At 43.6% G+C, this 20,348-nt stretch overlaps 1 protein-coding gene across 6 annotated transcripts in view; it reads right to left on the bottom strand.

The window, feature by feature from the left end:
• Positions 1 to 20,348, bottom strand: part of KMT2D (lysine methyltransferase 2D) — a 158,098-nt gene that overhangs the window by 82,047 nt on the left and 55,703 nt on the right. For all 6 annotated transcript variants that reach the window (XM_056562215.1, XM_056562216.1, XM_056562217.1 and 3 more), the window contains exons 9-21: positions 19,307 to 19,488; positions 12,860 to 13,023; positions 11,385 to 12,241; positions 8,145 to 8,261; positions 7,552 to 7,662; positions 7,267 to 7,371; positions 6,845 to 7,026; positions 3,962 to 4,126; positions 3,728 to 3,837; positions 3,414 to 3,458; positions 1,015 to 1,224; positions 754 to 900; positions 375 to 491 (exon numbers count right to left, since the gene is read on the bottom strand). In XM_056562215.1, coding sequence (XP_056418190.1) covers positions 375 to 491; positions 754 to 900; positions 1,015 to 1,224; positions 3,414 to 3,458; positions 3,728 to 3,837; positions 3,962 to 4,126; positions 6,845 to 7,026; positions 7,267 to 7,371; positions 7,552 to 7,662; positions 8,145 to 8,261; positions 11,385 to 12,241; positions 12,860 to 13,023; positions 19,307 to 19,488 — 2,512 coding nt within the window. The remainder of the gene's footprint in view (positions 1 to 374; positions 492 to 753; positions 901 to 1,014; positions 1,225 to 3,413; positions 3,459 to 3,727; positions 3,838 to 3,961; positions 4,127 to 6,844; positions 7,027 to 7,266; positions 7,372 to 7,551; positions 7,663 to 8,144; positions 8,262 to 11,384; positions 12,242 to 12,859; positions 13,024 to 19,306; positions 19,489 to 20,348) is intronic.

Raw genomic sequence — 20,348 nt, 5'->3', positions numbered from 1 at the left:
ACAAATCCCAGCATGGCCGGACAGCCAACGGCTGTCCGGCCATGCTGGGAGTTGTAGCTTTGCAACAGCTGGAGGCACCCTGGTTAGGAAATGCTGTTCTATGCCATGGTTTTAGCATTTCCTCCTTCCAGGCCACCAGATCCTCGTGGGATAACAAGTCACTTATTTTGTCCTCAACGTGGATTTTAAACGGAAAACAAGTTGATGGTGATTTCAGATGGATTAAGCCACAAAATCAGTGCAAATATTCCATCTTGGAAACATGGCCCTTAGAGACAGAGGGAAGTAGCTTGAAAAATTTACAGATTTATTTTTATGTAGAGTGAAGGAAAAACAAAAGTTGCTATACACACACACACGATCGGAGAACTCACCATCATCTGGGTGAACGTCCTGGTTCTGGTTTTCACGAAAGGCCTCCAAAAATGCGGCATGCCCCTTCTTAGACCGCGTGTGCGTTTTTCTCTGTCTAATCATGAAGCCGCCAATTCCTAAAGAACAATTAAAATGATGTTACTCAAGAACTTTCCAATGGAATGTGTTTTCCAAGCACAAAGGGGGAGATTTATCAAAACCTGTCCAGAGGAAAACTTGCTGAGTTGCCTATAGCAACCAATCAGATCGCTTCTTTCATGTTTGACAAGGCCTTTTCAAAAACAAAAGAAGTGATCTGATTGGTTACTATGGGCAACTCAGCAGCTTTTCCTCTGGACAGGTTTCGATAAATCTCCCCCAAAGCATTGTATCCCCAACCTGGCCTGTAAGGTTTCCTTTTCTTCTTTTTTACATCGTCTGCATCTTCAGCCCCTTTTACTGCCTCTGACTCGCCTCCCGCTTCACGCTCAGGGGTGCCAGGGGGTTCTAGCTTGATTTCACACTCCATGAGTTCATTATTGACACCTAACAAAAAATGATACATAAAAAGAAAGCACATGCAAGACCAATCGCAGCCAATAGATACAACATAGCACAAGCAATGCAATGCCTGCACTATCATTCTCCAGCAGGGCTCACCATCTGCTTTGTGTTCTTCACACTCTGTGTCCCCTTCCTTCCTGTCATCGCATGCACCATGCTCAGGACCATCCAAGAAAATCTCTCCACCAGTACTCAGTCGGGACCGCCTTGGTTTCTTTTTTTGGAGAGGTGACAATGTGAGGCTCCGCAGCAAGGCCATACCGGCCTCAGTCAACCAAACTCCTTCCAAGCGAAAATACTGAGGCTCTGCAAAGGAATAAATATGGTCATAAGGGGAGATTCATCATTATGTGTCTATTGTAGAAACAGATCTACCCCTTTACACTGCTTGTCTAATTTACACTCTTGCAAAAGGTTGTGCACTCCTTTGATAAATTCTGTGCAAATATAGAAACGACACCCCACCTCGTTCTACCGTGCACTCCCTTCTATCTCCCGCTGTACACTGCTCACATAGCTAGAAGTGCTGGAGCAGCAGTGTGCGCCGAACAAAACTCTGCACAATTGTATCAAAAATCATAAATCTTTATAAAGTACACAGAGGGGGAGAATCTCAAAGAATTTTGCACCAAAAAAAAAAAAAAATCAATTCCACGCCAAAATTTGTGCGCAAAAAATATCGACCACATTTTCAAAGAGCTTTGTGCCGCGGTTTACACTGTCCACGTCCGTTTTGTAAAAGTGAACGTGTCCACGTATATTGTCTACTTTGCATGATATTTTCAAAGGGGTGAGAGTCCAGTTTACATCAGAAAATTTTACACCAGCTTTTAGAAATCACAGAAATTGTGTTGTAGTTTTATTTTTTTCTTCTTCTAATGTTAGATACAGGAATGCAGAGGACTAGATTCGGTGGATTGTGACGATGAGCAGCTTTTTAAAGGTCAATAAAAGGGTTAACGAGGGCTGTGGGGGGAGGGTTTTTTTAAATAAAATTTTTTTTCAATGTCTTGTATTTTTTATAATTGAATTTTCAGGCTAAGTAGTGGAAGCCGTCCTGTAGACGGAATCCATTACTAAGCCAGAGCTTAGTGTTAGCCCCAAAATCAGTTAGCGCTAACCCCCAATTATTACCGCAGTACCCACTGCCACAGGGGTTCCGGGAAGAGCCGGTATCAACAGGCCCAGAGCGTCAAAAACACACACACAAACACACCGCATAGGTTTCCCCTTTTTCCAGTATCAGCCAGATACCAACCAAGCAGCAACAGCCTGACATTACCAGGGTGGGCAAGGACCATTGTTACTGGCCCTCCCCAGCCTAAATAACGCCAGCCTGTTGCTGCCTAGGCCCAATAGCGCCATATTTGACGGTTCGGACCGGTTGATCCGGCTCTTCCAGGCACCCCTGTGGCGGTGGGTACCGGGTAATAATTGGAGGTTCGCACTTGCGGTTTTTTGGGACTAAGGCTAAGCCCCAGCTTAGTAATGGATTCTGTCTATAAGAGAGTTTCCACTACCAAGCCTGAAAATTCAGTTATAAAAAACAAGACACATTGAAAAAATGTAATAAAAAAATATACACTCCCCCACGGCCCTCGTTAATCATTTTATTGAAATAAAAAAACGCTGTCATTGTCGCATTCCACCGAATCGGACGTAGTCCTCCGCATTCACGTATCTGAAATGAGAAGAAGAGAAAAACAAGAAATATGGGTTAGTACATTTTTTTTTGCGCTCTCCCCTGGGGAGAGCACACATAATGCAGCGTGTTCCTAAACAGGGAGCCTCCAATTGTTGCTTAATTACAACTCCCATCATGGGGGGGGGCTGTAGTTAAGCAACAGCTGGAGTCTCCCTGTTTGGGAACACACTGCCAGAAAGGCTCTGTTCCCATTATGCAAAACGCATAATGAAAACAGAGTCAGGACTGGACTGTGTAGCTCCGCCCCCTAATGACTAAAGGTCAGTAAAGGTCGCAGGTGTAAATAGTATTCCCCGCCGTGAGCGCAGTGTAGCCACATGTACCACCGGCTTTTACAGTTAATAAATGCAGATTGCAGCGGGTCTCTGGAGAATGACCTGCTGCGATCTGCCCCTGGACTATAACTCCCATCATGAACAGAGTCTGTCCATGATGGGAGTAGTAGTCCTAACTGTCCCAGGATAATTTCACTTTCTCAGATGCTTTCTGACACATTGGTACGTGTCCTCCGAGGTGGTGTATATTTGGGCAAGAAAAGTGCTTTTGTGCACGCAGTTAATAAGTTTTATTCTACAGTAGAAAGTGCTCTTTCGTAAACTTAACCGTAGACATCGCTATGAAGAATTTATCAGATTTTGCGCAAAAAAACTCTTGCGCAAATTTTCGCCTTCAAAAATAGTCAAAAAAGCTTTATATACAATGATAAATTCTCCCCCACAATCTCAAGAACACAGCTCTTTACAATGAATGTTGTGTGTTAAGAAGCAAACAAAATGAACAACAAACTCACCTGGTTCTTTCACCTTAACTGGACTTGGTGGAAGGATTATTGGAACTGGAGGAACACAAGTAAAAAAAGAGGGGGGGGGGGAAGTGGATTTAATGCTTATTTGTTTGGAACAACACACCTGACACCAGTGTTACCCAACCAGAGTGCCTCCAGCTGTGGCAAAACTACAACTCCCAGCATGCCCGGACAGCCAAAGGCTGTCCGGGCATGCTGGGAGTTGTAGTTTTGCCACAGCTGGAGGCACCCTGGTTAAGAAAAAACACTGCCTTACACAATCATAAAATACACAAAAGGAAACTAAATTCTCTACATACCAACTTGTTTTACAATGAATGGCTGACAGGTTGTGCAGTGAAAGCCTTCATCTGCTGCCGACTCTACCTCCTCTTCAGTAAACAGATTCTCACAAACCGCATGTAACCACCTGATCACCACGGGGGAGGTAAAAGAAGGAAGAATTAGGCGATTTTTTTTTAATTTTATTTTTATTTTTTATATTTAGATGGATAAAACACAAGCAAGATTACTGCCCAGCAACCATTGTTTACCTCTCACAGTTTTGACACTGTATTAAAAGATCACCCTCCATATAGTTTAGGTGGCAAACAGGGCAGCAAACCAAACTAGCGCAAGGTGCACAATGTGTATAATTGTTCTGCCATTCCGAGTGGAATCCTGGACTGATCGACCCACACTGCATGCAGCAAACACACCTGCAAAAGAAACAGGTTACATGGTCATCTTCAGAGATCTATTTTGCTTTTCTTTTTTTTTTGGTTATCTATTAGTATAAGCTGAGGCATAAAACTGACAGTGAATTTCAAGACTCTAGCAGTGGTCAAATGTGTGACTCCTTTAAAGGGGGCCCTATATGTAAGGCTGGGTTCACACCACGTTTTTAAAATACGGTTACCGTATACGGTTTTCCGCTAAAAAACGTATGGCAAAAACCGTATACAACCGTATGACTCCAAATTAAAACGTATACGGTTTTTCCCCGTACGGTTCTATCCGGTTGCATCAGTTTTTGCCAACGGTTTTGCTATTTTGTTGGAATTAGTTTTCCAGCAATTTAAGAAAGTTACTATTGTTCTATTGAAATTCCAATCTGCGCATGTGTCAACTCCAAAAACGGATTAGAAAAACTGTGTGCAATCGTATTCTGAAATTCTGTGCACGGTTCTCATAGACAACAATGTTAAAAGAACCGTATACGGTTCGCATACGGTTTTCCAACTGGAGGCAAAAACGTGGTCGACAGCGTTTTTGCCTACAGTTGAAAAATCGGCAAAACCATATCCGAGGCAAAACGGATGCAACCGTACACAACTTTTGGAATGCGGTTTACAATGCATTCTCTATGCATACGGTTTCGGATACGGTCGTATACGCTTTTTTTGCGGAAAACCGTGTACGGTTACCGTATTTGAAAAACGTGGTGTGAACCCAGCCTAAGAAATATAGTGCTACTAGATACTTAAAGGGGTACTCCGGTGAAAAACTTTTTTTTTTTTTTTTAAATCAACTGGTGCCAGAAAGACATCATGAGCACTGTGCTCTCTGCTGACATCTCTGTCCATTTTAGGAACTGTCCAGAAGAGCATATGTTTGCTATGGGGATTTCCTTTTACTCTGGACAGTTCCTAAAATGGACAGAGATGTCAGCAGAGAGCACTGTGCTCATGATGTCAGCAGACATTTCTGTGTTTCAAACGGAAAAGAATTTCCACTGTAGTATTCAGTAGCTAATGAGTACGGGAAGGATTAAGATTTTTTAATAGAAGTAATTTACAAATCTGTTTAACTTTCTGGCACCAGTTGATAAAAAAAAAAAAAGTTTTTCACTGGAGTACCCCTTTAAGAGGAGCAGTCAATTATCCTAATACATCGGCAAACACTTATGTCCCAAATAATTTTGAAGCATCTTTTTCTTCTAAGGCTAGGTTCATAGTGATTTTATCGTCCATCCAGTATTTTGTTTTTTATATATATATATATATATATATATATATATATATATATATATATATATATATATATCACTCAGTACCTAATCCTGACCATGTACATCTAATTTTTATGTGTCTAGCACCTTTATTTTTTTTATTACACTTTTAATTTAGCTCACTAGTCTGAATTCCTCTCAAAGGGAGGGGGCGTGGCCTCAGTGTGCAGGTCTCCGCCCCCTCCCTCAGTATGCTGTCTGCTTACATCTCCCCTAGCATTAGCAAAACTACAACTCCCAGCTTGTTCTCACTGACAGTAGCAGGACACAAGGGGACAGTGGGAGGATTTTTCCTCCAGGTGTGAGCCCTGTGCTCACAGCTGTCAATCAAGGAAGTGTGTCCATGACATAGGTGATGACGCATGGACACAGCAGGACTAGTATGTGTCCACCAGGCAGGGGGGGCAGTTGTTTGATTGGCTTTTTCAGTATGAAATGCTGAACATTTTCTTATGAAAGCAATAGCAAAACCTATTGGTCATACATGCTTTACAACATATCAAAAGTTTTCGTATCTGACAGTGCCCATTTAAAAACGGGTCCATCGGGGATCCTGTAGTTTAGTGAAGTTTAGGGGAGAAAACTCTGTTGTGTCGTTGCTCTTGTCATTTCAGCAAGAAATGGATACATTTATAAATAGCCAACTGGGTGATACTATTCATGTCAAAGGGGTGTGTCTGCCAGTTGTCCATTTATTTATACATTCCTATAAGGAATAACAAAAGAAATGGAACAACGCAGTTTTCTAAGAAAGGCCGGTTTCGAATTGTTATTTCACAAAGAATGCAAATAGTTGGTAGGTGAGCAGAAAGTTCCTTTCTGGATTTAATGCTATATTTTAAAAGGGGTCGTCTAAGATAAACAACACACAACCTATACTCGCCTATGTTCTTTTCTCCAAGCACAGCAACACTACTCCAGTCCTCACCGCTGCCTCAGTTAAATTCCCTGTTTGACACGCTCTCCCAATGACATCTCTGAGCATCCTGCAGGTAGTCACTGGTCGTCAAAAGACTGCGGGGGTCAGTGATTGGCTGCAGTTTGTCTAGATCAGCGTTTCTCAAGCAGTGTGCCTCCAGCTGTTGCAAAACTACAACTCCCAGCATGCCCGGACAGCCAACGGCTGTCCGGACATGCTGGGAGTTGTAGTTTTGCAACAGCTGGAGGCACATTGCTTGAGAAACGCTGATCTAGATCATCAGGAGTGCACGTTATCCAGGGAATAAAATAGAGGTAATGTGGAGGATCAGAGCCGTATTGCTGGTCTAAGCAAGCAGAATACAGATGAAAATAGTAGGCTTTTATTTTTTAAGCCAAGTCAACCCCATTTATCAATAAATAAAAAAATTTAAAATGATGATAAAAACTTTGCTGTGAAAATGCACATTAGACTTCCACAGCAGTAGATCATTTAGATGTCACTCACCATTTGCATTTCCAACCACCCTTCGGCACTGTGTGCAGAGGAGGGTCGAGGCAGTAGGTGTGGTAACTGATGTCACAGTCGTCACAGAGCAGCAAGCGGGAAGGGTCTGTGGCCTTACCACACACTTCACAGACTATGCACTCCACACACCGCCAGCCCTTCAGTAGCATCACCTTTGTAATCTGTAGGTAAAAAAAAGAGTAAATTTAAAGCTGTCTTAATATATTTTAAGAGGATTTTGGCAATGGTAATCTACACCTTGTTCTACTTTTTTTACGTCAAGGGAAGAAAGAAAAAGGTCATAGGGCAGCGTTTCCCCAACCAGCGTGCCTCCAGCTGTTGCAAAACTACAACTCCCAGCATGCCCGGACAACCTTTGGCTGGGAAACACTGTCATAGGGGGTGGGAGAACAATCTCATACCTTGCTGTTTACACAGTAGGGGTGATAGCATTGTGAACACTGGGAACATGCCAGAAGATGCCCCTCTGAACCCCGTCCAAAGCTGCCACAAACAACACACATATCCTAAAAGACAGGATTAAAAAATATATATTAGAGCTATTAAAAAATTATATATATATACACACACACACATACATATATACATATACATATACACACACACACACACACACACACACACAAACAAATACACAGAAGTAAAACTAACCTGTGTGAAAAAAAATAAAAATAAATGCATCTCACCTGCATGAGCACAAATTTGTCTGTGTTGGAAAAGAGCACCACTGTGTTTTGCATGGTATCATCCTCCTCTTCCTCCTCCTCTTTTCCTGGAGAGCCTTCAATATCTAGCATCTGAGAATACAAATGGCGTATACATTTACATAAGAAATACCAGAATATTTCCCATGATCTAAGAAAATATGTTTAAATGGGTACCCTCATTAAACTATATTTTATTTTTTAATTAAAAAGATTATGCCAAAATATATATAACTTTCTAATATATGTTAATTAAAAAAAAAAGTTGTTTTCACATATTTTTTTATTTTTTAGAAAATCTGGCCACTAGGTGTCACCCTAAATGGCTCAGGAATCCTTCCTTTCTCTCCCTCCCCTTTACGGCAGCATGGTTTAGCTGAATATTTTTGACTTGGAAAAAAAAAAATACTACAAATAGCACAAACTTGATAAAGGCATAATAATTCACTGGCATGCATGACTACAAACAGGAAAGATCTGTTTCTCAAAACAAAAGATGTCAGGACCAGTTTGTGTGCCCCAAATTATTTTCTGCACAAGCCCCATCAAATTCTTTTCTGTCCAGCAAACCTTACCGGTAAAGTCTCAATGGAAGAGGTTGTAGACTTTAATCTCGATCGGCCTCTACCTCTGCTACCAGCCCCACTACCTCCTCGGGGTCGCCTTCTTCCAGGAAAGCTGCTGCTTCGACCCTATAAACAAGTCAAAATGCAATTATAATGTAAGTATACAAAAGACATGCAGTATTGTATCTGCTGTGATAAAGGATTGGGCATGTCGAAATCCAAGATATCAGATCTAACTTCCCTGGAACGAATGATGCTGTTGGAGGGAGAAGGCCCATAGTAATTGGCAGATCGGTCAGTGTTCATTTTAGGGTGTTTTTGCAATACAGTTCCCGTATACGTTTTCAAGGTGAAAACCGTACGGAACCATATGCATTGACTCGCCATTTAAAACCATATGCCAAAACGATGTAGTCGGTTGCATCTGTTTTGAGTCTTGCCCGGCTTTGTCCGTTTCCCCCCCCCCTACCCCGTACCAAAAACCGTAGCCTACCATGGTTTTTGGTCCAGGTGAAAAACCGTATTGAAGCCGTATACATTTTTATTTTTTAAACATGAGAGTCAATGGGAACCGTAGAGAACCTTATGTGCGTACAGTTCCATCCGGTTTGCACCATACGTTTCCTGCAGTGCATGCCAAGTTTTTTTTCCTTCCTTGGAATTTGAATCAAACAAGTGAAACTTTATTCATAATGGCGTGAAAAGTTAAAAATGTATGTTTTTTCTTAAAAACGAATGCAACTAGACATTTTCAAACCGTATATGGTTTTTATCCGTATACGGGTTAAAATTTGTACACACGTTTTGATACAGTTTAGTCAGGTTTTGAGGAATCCGTTTTTCATCAAAAACCTGATACGGGAACTGTATTGCAAAAACGTAGTAAGAATGCAGCCTAATGCACTTTAAAAAAAAAATAATTTTTAGAATTGGGGGGGGGGGGGGGAAGATAATATATATCTATCTTTATTTCGGAAATTATTTACAATTAGAGATGAGCGAAGTTACAGTGATTTGATTCGTCACGAACCTCGCGGCTCGGCAGTTGCTGAATTTAGCCTTCAGCTTTCAGGTGCTCTGGTGGGCTGGAAAAGGTGGATACAGTTCTAGGAGACTAAAATCTACAGCGCAACCAAACATGTTATTTATGGTGATAAATTGATAAGAAATCCGCAATTTTGCAACTTTCGTTTTTTTTTTGTTTTTACACAATGCACTTTATGGCAACACTGGCATGTTCTTTTTATTCTGTTGGCCAATATGACTAGCTCCAGTAATAGAGCACCCGGTCCACAGCAGAGACTCTGATTCCCCCCACCCAAGCTGCAAATCATACTGTCTACAGTCAGAGGAACTGACAGTGCCGCTCACCAGTCACTGGCGGAGGTGGGACACTGCTGCGGCCAGTGATGGGTCGAGCAGACCTGGCCGCCACATCTACAGCTCCAGCCGGCTCAGTGAAGCAGACTGTCAGCTAAGACCCTGCCAAAAACAGGGCATTCGGAGGGTGGAGCTACAAGGGAGTGGAGGAAGGGGAGTTAAAGAGTACCAGTCATCAAACCATATTTTCTAAACTAACTAAGATTATATTTCCTAACTACTCCTAACATCCCTCCTGCCCTTAAATTTTTCTGAGCTTTAAAAATCTCTGTATCATACCTTCCCCTTGCTCACATTGTATGAGCTCCCAGTAGGAGAAAGTGGGCATTCTCCAGCAGGCGCAAGGTCACTAAAGCCTGCGAGAGCTGTGCTTCCCCATGCCCCGCACGCACTTCCTGAGTTTGGTCTCCTGCCAGGCTGGGGGGAGACCAAATGGTTTGACTTGCGCAGGGAACAGAACAGAGCCACCTAGTGGCTGTTTTTTCAATCACATTAAAAACAAAAGGTTGAGAATTGTAACAGCAAATAAATAGTAGTGTTTTATAATTACATAAGGAACATAATATTAGAAGTTTAGTTTGGTGACGGGTACTCTATAAAGTGTTTTTGTTATTTTATTAGGTAGCCTGCGGACAATAGAAAAATACATTTTGCTAAACTTTAATTGGTCTCTAAAAAAAAACAGGGTTTTTGTTACCACCTACAGCTGCCTCATTTTTGCAAACCCATCGGTGTGAACTAGGGATCGACCGATATAATTTTTTTTAGGGCTGATACCGATAACCTATACCGATATTCTGGTATAAGTTATCGGCTATCCCCCCCCCCCCCCCCCCCCCCGCCACACACACACTCGGCCCCAAAGAAGACGCTGCAGATCAATGATTTAAAGCGGGCGCTTTAAATCAATGAACTGCAGCAGCTTTTGCGGGGCCAGAGACCGCCACCGCTTCTCTTCCCCCTGCCTGTCCCTGAGGTCCTTCCTAGTCCAACCACCACTGCCCCATTGCCTTCCCCATGCCCGGTTTTATAATTACCTGTTCCCGGGGTCCGCGCTTCTTCTGGTTCCGGCGGCGTCCTGAGCCGTCAATGTGCGCACTGACGGTGACGTCACGTTCAGGGCGTCACTCGTCATTGAGCTGCGCAGCGCACAGGAGCCAGAAGTAGCACGGACCCCGGGAACAGGTAATTATAAAACCGGGGATGGGGAAGGCAATGGGGCAGCAGCGGCGTGGTCTCTGGCCGGGTAGGCGGGGTGGGACATTATCGGCATGGTAATCGTGAATATTGGCCGATAATACGTCGATCCCTAGTGTGAACCCACCCTTGGGATACAGCTCCAAAAGAAAGTTACTCTACACTTACGGTATATGTTGATTCCAATGTACTGAACGTAATATAGAAGTGACTACATTCATTTGGTAGTCCAGTTCCGGAGATGCACGCTATATTAGCCCCAGTTGCTAATATCTTAATTAACCCCTTTGTGCAATAAAGGGTGGAGCTGGTGTTCTCAGCTTCCCTGCCTCCATCCTCCCGGCTCCAATATGCCCGCCCACCATTCGCTCACATGGGTTAAGACGCAAGAGGACAAATGCAGGAAAACTCAAAAGACCGTCTCCATCCTCCATTCTGAAAAGGGGGTCAATTAACATATTAGCAACGGGGCTAATATAACGTGCATCTCCAGAAGAGGACCACGGATCCGGGTGAGTATTTAATCGATTTTTTACCGGTTTACCGGCACTATAACCCTGTGTTTTTGGTTTAGTACGGGTGAACCAGCTGTTTCCCTTTACTGAGAATTTCAAAATAAATTCTTTATGGAAAAAATTAGTTCGGATTTCTAATATCACCATTTCCACTTACATGTTTGACTCTTGATCGACCAGGAGAGCATTTCCGTCTTGACTTTTCCCCTTCTGATTTTCCAATAGAAGGGTCATATAACAGAGAGTCATCAGTGTCTGTGCACAGCCTCAAAGACCCATCCTCCTTGTGCAAGCACATGTCCATACAGAGGGACCCGCCCTCGGGGTCAGGTGAACATAAAGCATCAGAGCCATGAAAGCTACCAGTTGTATCACCCTGGCTCAGATTGGAGATCTCATTGACAATGTCCGACTTGACAATAGTGCATCTAATGGGCATTCGAACCTTGTCCATTGAGAACTCCCCTGTGACTTCTTGACCTATTGCTTTGTCGTTGCTTAATACTCCCGTTGTAGACTTACAGGGAGGCTCATCAGAGTCCACATTCATTTCAGAGTCTAACACAGACGGCTGCTGAAAATAACTATTTGGAAGGTCCTCTCTTGTCCTAGCAGGACTCTGACAGGAGCCATCCTCTATGCTCAGAGAGTCCATAGGTTGTGTGTCCTCATCTATGGAGGCCTGAGTCCTATCAGGAGTTGAAGGTATTAATGATGAGTTCTGGTGAGGAGGACTTTGTGAAAGTGAAGATACAATTTGTTTCCCTTCCTGGATGTTCCCTGTACCTTCCTCCTCAACTTCCATATCTTCATCTTCCACTGTGACAAGTACAGGAGCCTCATCAAGTGATGCACAGGGGTCAAATGTCCTCTCCTGATGTGATGGTTCTGCTTCCAAAGGAGGAGGACTTCTGGTCTCAATTGGCAGCAGAGGTGTGTTAGGAAGAATCTCTGGAGCCTCAGCAGCTTCATTGTCCGAGGCACCGAGCCCATCTTCATCTGCTGTTAAAACTTCTAGAGAAAAAAACAAAAACGATTGAAAGTGATGTGATAAAAATTTGTATGCACAGAACAAACAGCAAGTAGCGTTACAATTATATTTTCCCCATTACCTATACAGCATTAACATATCACAGTGCGATACAAATACTGCAGTCAATCACAGTGCCTGAGTACTGTCAAAACAAGAGGACACTTTACTGATTATTTGGCTTCTCAACTAGAGATCTACTTTATTTTGTAATACAGAATGCAAACACGCTTGTTTTGAGTGGCCCTGAATACACATCAATGATTTGGTCATTGTCCTAGACCAGTGGTCTCCAACCTGCGGACCGCCAGATGTTGCAAAGCTACAACTCCCAGCATGCCCGGACAGCCGTTGGCTGTCCGGGCATGCTGGGAGTTGTAGCTTTGCAACATCTGGGGATCCGCAGGTTGGAGACCACTGTCCTAGACTACCAATAATTCCTAAGGCCTAATGGAGGAAAAAAACAGCAGTCTTACAACATACGCCATCACTGACTGTAGATGTAATTGCTTAACCTTTAGCAGAAAGCACACCCCAAAAAAACTGCTTTCATTGCTTAAAAAGGTCATCTACAAATTAGATGACCAAAACCCAATACCAACCTAGTGGTTTGGCTTCACATTCTGAGAGGGCTGTATCTGGGATCTCAACGCTCTTGTCCTCCTCGTCTTTCTTCTGTAAGGCAGCCTGCTGTTTGCTACATGACGGACAGCTCGTGCTGCATGCTAGAGGATCACACTTTTGTACACAATGTAAGTGATGGAACCTGGAAAAAAATACAAAAAGGAAAGTTATTAAAAATCGTACACAACATATTAAAAAGAATCAATCAAAACAAAATCAAAAAAGTTTGGATTGGTCAGGGTCTAAATGTTCAGACACTGATGAATTCTTTGAACGAGCAGGGAGAAAAGTGCAGCTGACTGAGAATACCATAGAGTTACATTGTAAGTTTGTCTCGCTAAGCGCGCTCATCTGCCAAGCTGGTTCTAGCTATCGGTGGATGCATGACCACATCTGCCGCCCATATAATGATAATGTCATCGATGTAACGGCCATACAACATAATGTCACAAAATAGGTACATGAAAAGGATACAATAGACAACATAAAAAATGGCTAATGCAGGTGAAAACTTAGCGCCCATAGAAACACGTGTGCACTGGACATAAAATTTATGGTTAAACATAAAAAAAATTGTGGAATAAATAGCAGGTATTCATTTACCATGAGAATTAACATCCCGCCACAATAGGTCTTAATGGAAATCAAAATTGGCCCTTATTTAACGTGGTGGTAGGAGGTGTAATTGTGTTAGTGTATTAACTAAACTTAGGAAATGAGATTAACTCCTACTTGAATTTCAGGACTACTTGGATGATATCTCATCAAATGTACAGCTTGTTCTATAAGATATGTAGGTTGTACCATTAAATGTATGAAAGATTGCAGAGCATATTTATGGTTCTACCCACAGAGATGCCAGAAACCCCTTGAAAGTTGCAAAACATTTTGCACAGGTGCATGATGGTAACACTCGTACACTCTCGATAACTGGCATTAAAAGGGTTACCGATCCGGCAAGGGGTGGTGACATGAGATTGATTAATAGAGTTACTTGATGGATTAATTTTGGATTCTGATGCTGGAAAACCACATCCAAATGGCTTAAACCAGAGGTAGATTGGAATAAATTTACAAAAAAGTAGTAATTTATAATCCAAAAGATGTTTCTTGGGGGCGGATCTATGATGTAACCTCCATGTAAAACATTTGCCTATGTACCTATGATTCAGGTTCGGTAGGGTGAAAAGGCATCTGAATGAGTGGCCTGCGTGTCAGGAGATTGCTTGCACCATATTTATACCGGAATTTTTTTAAATAAAGAAATTAAAGTCCAGTTTTAGTGCCGAATGTTCTATATGTTGTTCTACTGTGGACAGTTGAAGGGAGCCAGTTCTATGTGCAAGAATTGGGGTAAGCGGTTCCTTTAGGCTGGGTTCACATGACTTTTTCCCTATACGGGACCGCATACGGCTGGGGGGGGGGGGGGGGGGGGGGAGATAAAAACTTGTGCTCCTGTATCCCTGCCGTATGCGGTCCCGTATGTAATTCATTTCAATGAGCCGACAGGAGTGAACTGGTCGAGTCATTTTTCCCCGTATGCGGTTTTCTCATTGAAATGAATTACATACGGGACCACATACGGCAGGGATACAGGAGCACAAGTTTTTATCTCCTCCCAGCCATATGCGGTCCCGTATGTAATTCATTTCAATGAGAAAACCGCATACGGGGAAAAAGGAGTCGACCAGTTCACTCCTGTCGGTTCATTGAAATGAATTACATACGGGACTGCATACGGCAGGGATACAGGAGCACAAGTTTTTATCTCCTCCCAGCCGTATGCAGTCCCGTATAGGGAAAAACGTCATGTGAACCCAGCCTTACTCCTATTTGAATATTTGCAGTTACAAGAAGAACAGGACTTGTCAGAGTTGGAAGCTGCCTGCTGGTGGCATGTGGACTAGACTAGAGTACCCATTGAGCCCCCTCATGGAAGCCTGCAGGAAGAAAAACCTAACAAGAAACTACTGATAGTAGAAACGGGTCTGGATTAGGGAGCGACCGATTATCGGTATGGCCGATATTATCGGCCGATCGTCACAAAGCCGATAATGCCCTGCCCCCCGCGACCACCCCTCTGACCCACCACACCGCGATACCACCACCCCTCCCCCCCCCCCCCACGTCGCACCCCCCATCGTAGTGCTGGGCGGTATACCAGTATGGATTTTTGCCCATACCGCTATACCGGTCGTGCCCCTCCCCCACCTTCCGAGTCAATATAAAAAATTTTTAACTTACCCGTAATGGGGGTGGTCCGGGCCCATCCATCCTTCCTGTAGTGTCCGGCGGCATTCCGGGTGGAGAGTGAACCGGTCCGGTCTGTCCTTCTCCGGGGGTCCTCTTCTCCACTCCGGGCAGGCTCCGGCCTAGTACGCTGCATAGACGCCGCAACGTCAGGTGCATCGCTGCGCACGGGTGTCACTGCGCAGCGGCGTCTATGCAGCGTTACTAGGCCGGAGCCTGCCCGGAGTGGAGAAGAGGACCCCCGGAGAAGGACAGCCCGGACCGGTTCACCCTCCACCCGGAATGCCGCCGGACACTACAGGAAGGAAGGATGGCCCGGACCACCCTGACAGGTAGGGGGAGAGAAGCGGGTGGCGGCGGCCTATGGCACCGCAAAAGCCACTGCAGTGCATTGATTTAAAGCGCCCGCTTTAAAATCAATGATCTGCAGCGGTGTCACGGGGGGATAAATAGCCGATAACTTATACAGATATTCCGGTATAAGTTATCGGCTATCGGCCCTAACCTCCACCGATTATCAGTATCGGTATCGGCCCTAAAAAAACGATGTCGATCCCTAGTCTGGATCAACCTGACTTGTGTGTCTGCTGCCTACTGACATCAAGCTAAGGCGGATTAGCTTAGTGTCAGTAGGCGGGTATAGGCTGCTGGGAGGGGCAGACTTCTTTTTCTTTATGTCAGCCTCCTTATGGCCGCAGTCTATACCCATAGTACCGGTGATCCTCAACAAGATGACAGAGAAACATTTCGCCTTCACCATCCAGACAACCACCAATATCTGAGTTGTACGCAAAGGGGTTGGTTGCAGAAACACCACTATAAATATTTGTGCGACACCACGTACCAAAATTCTGTTGTATTAGTTTGGACTGAGGGAAACCTGCTAATAACGTCAAACTTCGACTCGACAGTCTAAAAATACCGCGACTAAGGCTGTGTGATAAATTTGGCACATCTTTAGACTGTCTAGTCTAAGTTTGTACTGTGGGTATTCCTAAACGTGGGCAACATAATCTGTATATACGGACTTTAGATGTAAAAGAATATTTATTACGGTGTTCTCATATATTTTGTGACTCTATTTTAGACATTATGGTAATAAAGTCTTAACCTTGCAATTGAAATGAAAACTTGTGACAAGAAGGTTCATGCCCCAGAAGTAGCCGGTTTTAGCGAAAACCAGACTCCATCTATTCCTAAGTTGCCATGTAGACCTATATGCATTGCAGTATGCCAGTTTTAACATATTTTTGCTGGCGTGAACAAATACCACCATAGTAACTCATGACTTGCTGGAGACTTTACTGCACTATGTGAATGTGCTTCTCACTGAGCAGTGGACAAAAAGTTTACATAACTCCCAGAAGAAAAATAAAATAAAAAAAAACACTTTCTGAAGACCCATAAAAAGTTTTGATTAGTCAGTGTTTAGACCCTTCCCCCCCCCCATTTCTAGAACAAGCCTGGAGAAGTGCTCAGTTACCTGCTACACGCTGCTCTCTTCTCATTCTATAGTGGTGTTCATACTCCAACCAATCAGAACGGATCTCTGATATGTCAAAAGTTTTTTTCTAATGACAGGGACGCTTTAAGGCAGGGTTTCCCAACCAGGGTGCCTCCAGCTGTGGCAAAACTACAACTCCCAACATGCCCGGACAGCCGTTGGCTGTCCGGGCATGCTGGGAGTTGTAGTTTTGCCACAACTGGAGGCAACCTGGTTGGGAAACACTGCTTTAAGGTGTAGGGCCATAACCCACCTGCAGGGATTGCTTCTGGAATAGGAAGAGGAGAATGACCCTTCTCATTCTACTGCCCCTTCAAATAAATAATAATAATAATAATAATAATAATAATAATAATAATAATAATAATAATAATAATAATTATTATTATTATTATTATTATTATTATTATTATTAAGGGTCTTGTGGGTGGATTCAGTTTTGGTATTGCAATGTGCTTAATATTAACTAATGGTGGTACAAGGAGCTCGCCACACTCACTACTGTGGTAATGTCAATAACACTTCACATTAAGACTAAAATTACATGCTCGCTTACTAAAAGGTCAGATCCCACACAGGAACAGTGTATACCAAATTATTTCTACAATCTTGTACGCAAAAAATAAAAGCAAGCTATGTCAAGTCTGAATGTCTTGTTCTATTGCTGCATGCGGTCATTTATTCTTGTGCCCCTTTCCATGTCGGCTGCATGAATGTCATGATAGAGAAGGGGGCTGCTTTAATTACCAGAGCTGGCTTATAGCTGATTAAATCGAGCCAAATAGCAGTCCCCTTCATGCATGTCATTGAACCAGAATGGGCACAGGCTAGAGGAGCCCTTTAAAAGGGGTTATCCAGGAAAGTACTTTTTTTTTTATTTAACAGATCTGTAAGTTACTTCTATAAAAAAAAAAATCTTAATCCTTTCAGTACTTATGAGCTGCTAAAGTTGAGTTGTTCTTTTATGTCTAAGTGCTCTCTGATGACACGTGTCTCGGGAACTGTCCAGAGTAGAAGCAAATCCCCATAGCAAACCTCTTCTACTCTGTGCAGTTCCTGAGACAAGCAGAGATGTCAGCAAAGAGCACTGTTGCCAGACAGAAAAGAACAACTCAACTTTAGCAGCTGATAATTATGGGAAGGATTAATATTTTTTAATAGAAGTAATTTACAAATCTGTTTAACTTTCTGAAGTTTTTTCCTGGAATACCCCTTTAAATCAGCTGACTGTGGAGGGTGGAATATAATAGAGACATACCAATATGAAAATCCCAGGTTAATTCCCTTTAAAAAGGAATCTGCCATCACTTTAAAGGGGTACTCCGCCACTAGACATCTTATCCCCTATCCAAAAGTATAGGGGATAAGATGTCAGATCGCCGGGGTCCCGCTACTGGGGACCCCGGGGATCGTTGCTGCAGCACCCCACTATCATTACTGCGCAGAGCGAGATCGCTCTGCACGTAATGACGGGCAATACAGGGGCCGGAGCATCGTTACGTCACGGCCCGCCCCCGTCAATACAAGTCTATGGGAGGGGGCGTGGCTGTTGTCACGCCCCCTGCCATAGACTTGCATTAAGGGGACGGGCCGTGATGTCATGAGGGGGCGGAGCCATTATGTCACGCTGCTCCGGCCCCTGTATCGCCCGTCATTACGCACAGAGCGAACTCGCTCTGTGCAGTAATGATGGCAGGGTGCGGTAGTGGCAATCCCCGGGGTCCCCAGCAGCGGCACCGCGGCGATCTGACATCTTATCCCCTATCCTTTGGATAGGGGATAAGATGCCAGGGGCGGAGTACCTCTTTAATGCTGCCCAAACCACGACTCTTCTGGTCGGTCTCTGGACGCTTCTTCCTTCCTCACAACCTTGAGTAATAGATCTCTTTAATTCTCAATCAGCCTTGATTTATAGATGTTTCCGTGTTTTGATGAGAAGAAGCCACTAGGGGCTGCCCTGACAACTTGTGATTCAGGCAGCCAGAAAGTTAAGATAGGTTCCCTTAAAGCAGACATTTTAATGGGGTACCCCGGAGGAGAAAAAAAAAAACTGGTGCCAGTGTTTAACACATATTTGTAAATTACTTCTATTTAAAATTCTTAATCCTTTCAGTACTAATCAGCTGCTGTATGTTCCAGAGGAAGTTGTGTAGTTATTTTCCCAGTCTAACCATAGTGCTCTCTGCTTGAGTAAAAAACTGTTCAGAGTAGGAGCAAATCCCAATAGAAAACCTCTCCTGCTCCGGACAGTTCCTGACATGGACAGAGGTAGCAGCAGATAACACTGTGGTCAGACAGGGAAAAAAAACTACACAACTTCCTCTGTAGCATAAAGCAGATGAACAGTAATGGGAGGATTTTTTTAACAGAAGTAATTAACAAATCTGTATAACTTTCTGGCACCGGTTCATTTGAAATTATCTTTCCCCTCCGGAGTACCCCTTTAAGGGCACAGAACTGCATAGTGTTTGTTCTTCTCGTAACCATCTCCCAAAGTACAAGCTAGAAGAAGCTGTGATACAAACCGTGCCGGATCTTTATCTTAGCAGGATAATCTCACCTAGTTTTATGAATAAGTGCCCAACACCACATAACTGCAGTATAAGGAATTCCTCATAGTACATATTCCACATATTCATACAACCCGAAAGGAAAGCACAAGGAAACATACTTCGAGCAATTGGGGCACTGGTTCATGTTCTCCAGAGAACCAGGCTGATGACACTGAACACAGCTCTCTGCGAGGCATCGCTGCTCTTGGCATTTCTTGCACACAGAGAAGTTTTCATACCAGGGACTCCCAGGATCCGACTGTGCTGTGCGAGAACCACAGATTCGACAGACTCGGCAATTCTGTGTAAAAATATAGTTAAACAGTTATCTACTGGAAGAAAAAGTTTACTCTCTTGGGATTCTGGTGAAATTGCGTTAAAATAAATTCAAATTGCTATTCAGTTGCTTTTAAAGGGGTACTCTAGAGAAAAAATACAATTTCGCAAACAACATAACAATAACAACAACAACATAACAGTCTTCCAGTACTTATCAGCTGCTTAGGGCCAAGAGGAAGTTGTGTAACTTTTCCATGTAGACACTGTACTCTCTGTTGCCACCTCTGTCAGTATCGGGAACTGTCCAGAGTAGAAGCAAATCCCCATGGCAAACCTCTCCTGCTCTGGACAGTTGCTGACATTGACAGAGGTGGCCACAGGAAGAAGTGTGTCTGACTGTAAAGAGCTACACAACTTCCTCTGTAGTATACAGCAGCAGTTAAGTACCGGAAGGCTTGAGATTTATACAAATCTGTATGAATAATAACATTAAAAAAAAAATAATAATTATATTTTATATATATATATATTATATATACACACATATATATACACACACATATACACGCACACATATACACGCACACACACACACACAGTGACGCCCCGACATACGATAATTTCAACATGCGATAGCCTGGGGCTCCGGAACGTCCTCTTCGGGATCCCCTCCATCACCGGCGCTCTCCATCGTCATCAAGCGCCGAGCAAAACGTCCCGTCATGCAATAGGAGCGGCGTGCGTAGTGAGGTGACGTGAGAGCGATGTTCCCGGGCAGCAGAGACGTTTCGGAGCGGCGGGGACATCACGGGGACGCGGCGACAGCGATGGAGCGCAACATCCAGGGCAGCGGTGATGGTCCGGAGCGGCGGGGACAGGAGA

This window comes from Hyla sarda, chromosome 2 (assembly GCF_029499605.1).
Source record: "Hyla sarda isolate aHylSar1 chromosome 2, aHylSar1.hap1, whole genome shotgun sequence".
In the NCBI taxonomy this organism is placed as follows: domain Eukaryota; kingdom Metazoa; phylum Chordata; class Amphibia; order Anura; family Hylidae; genus Hyla; species Hyla sarda.
Note: the sequence above shows the minus strand (reverse complement) of the source record. Positions and strands in the feature narration are given on the sequence as shown.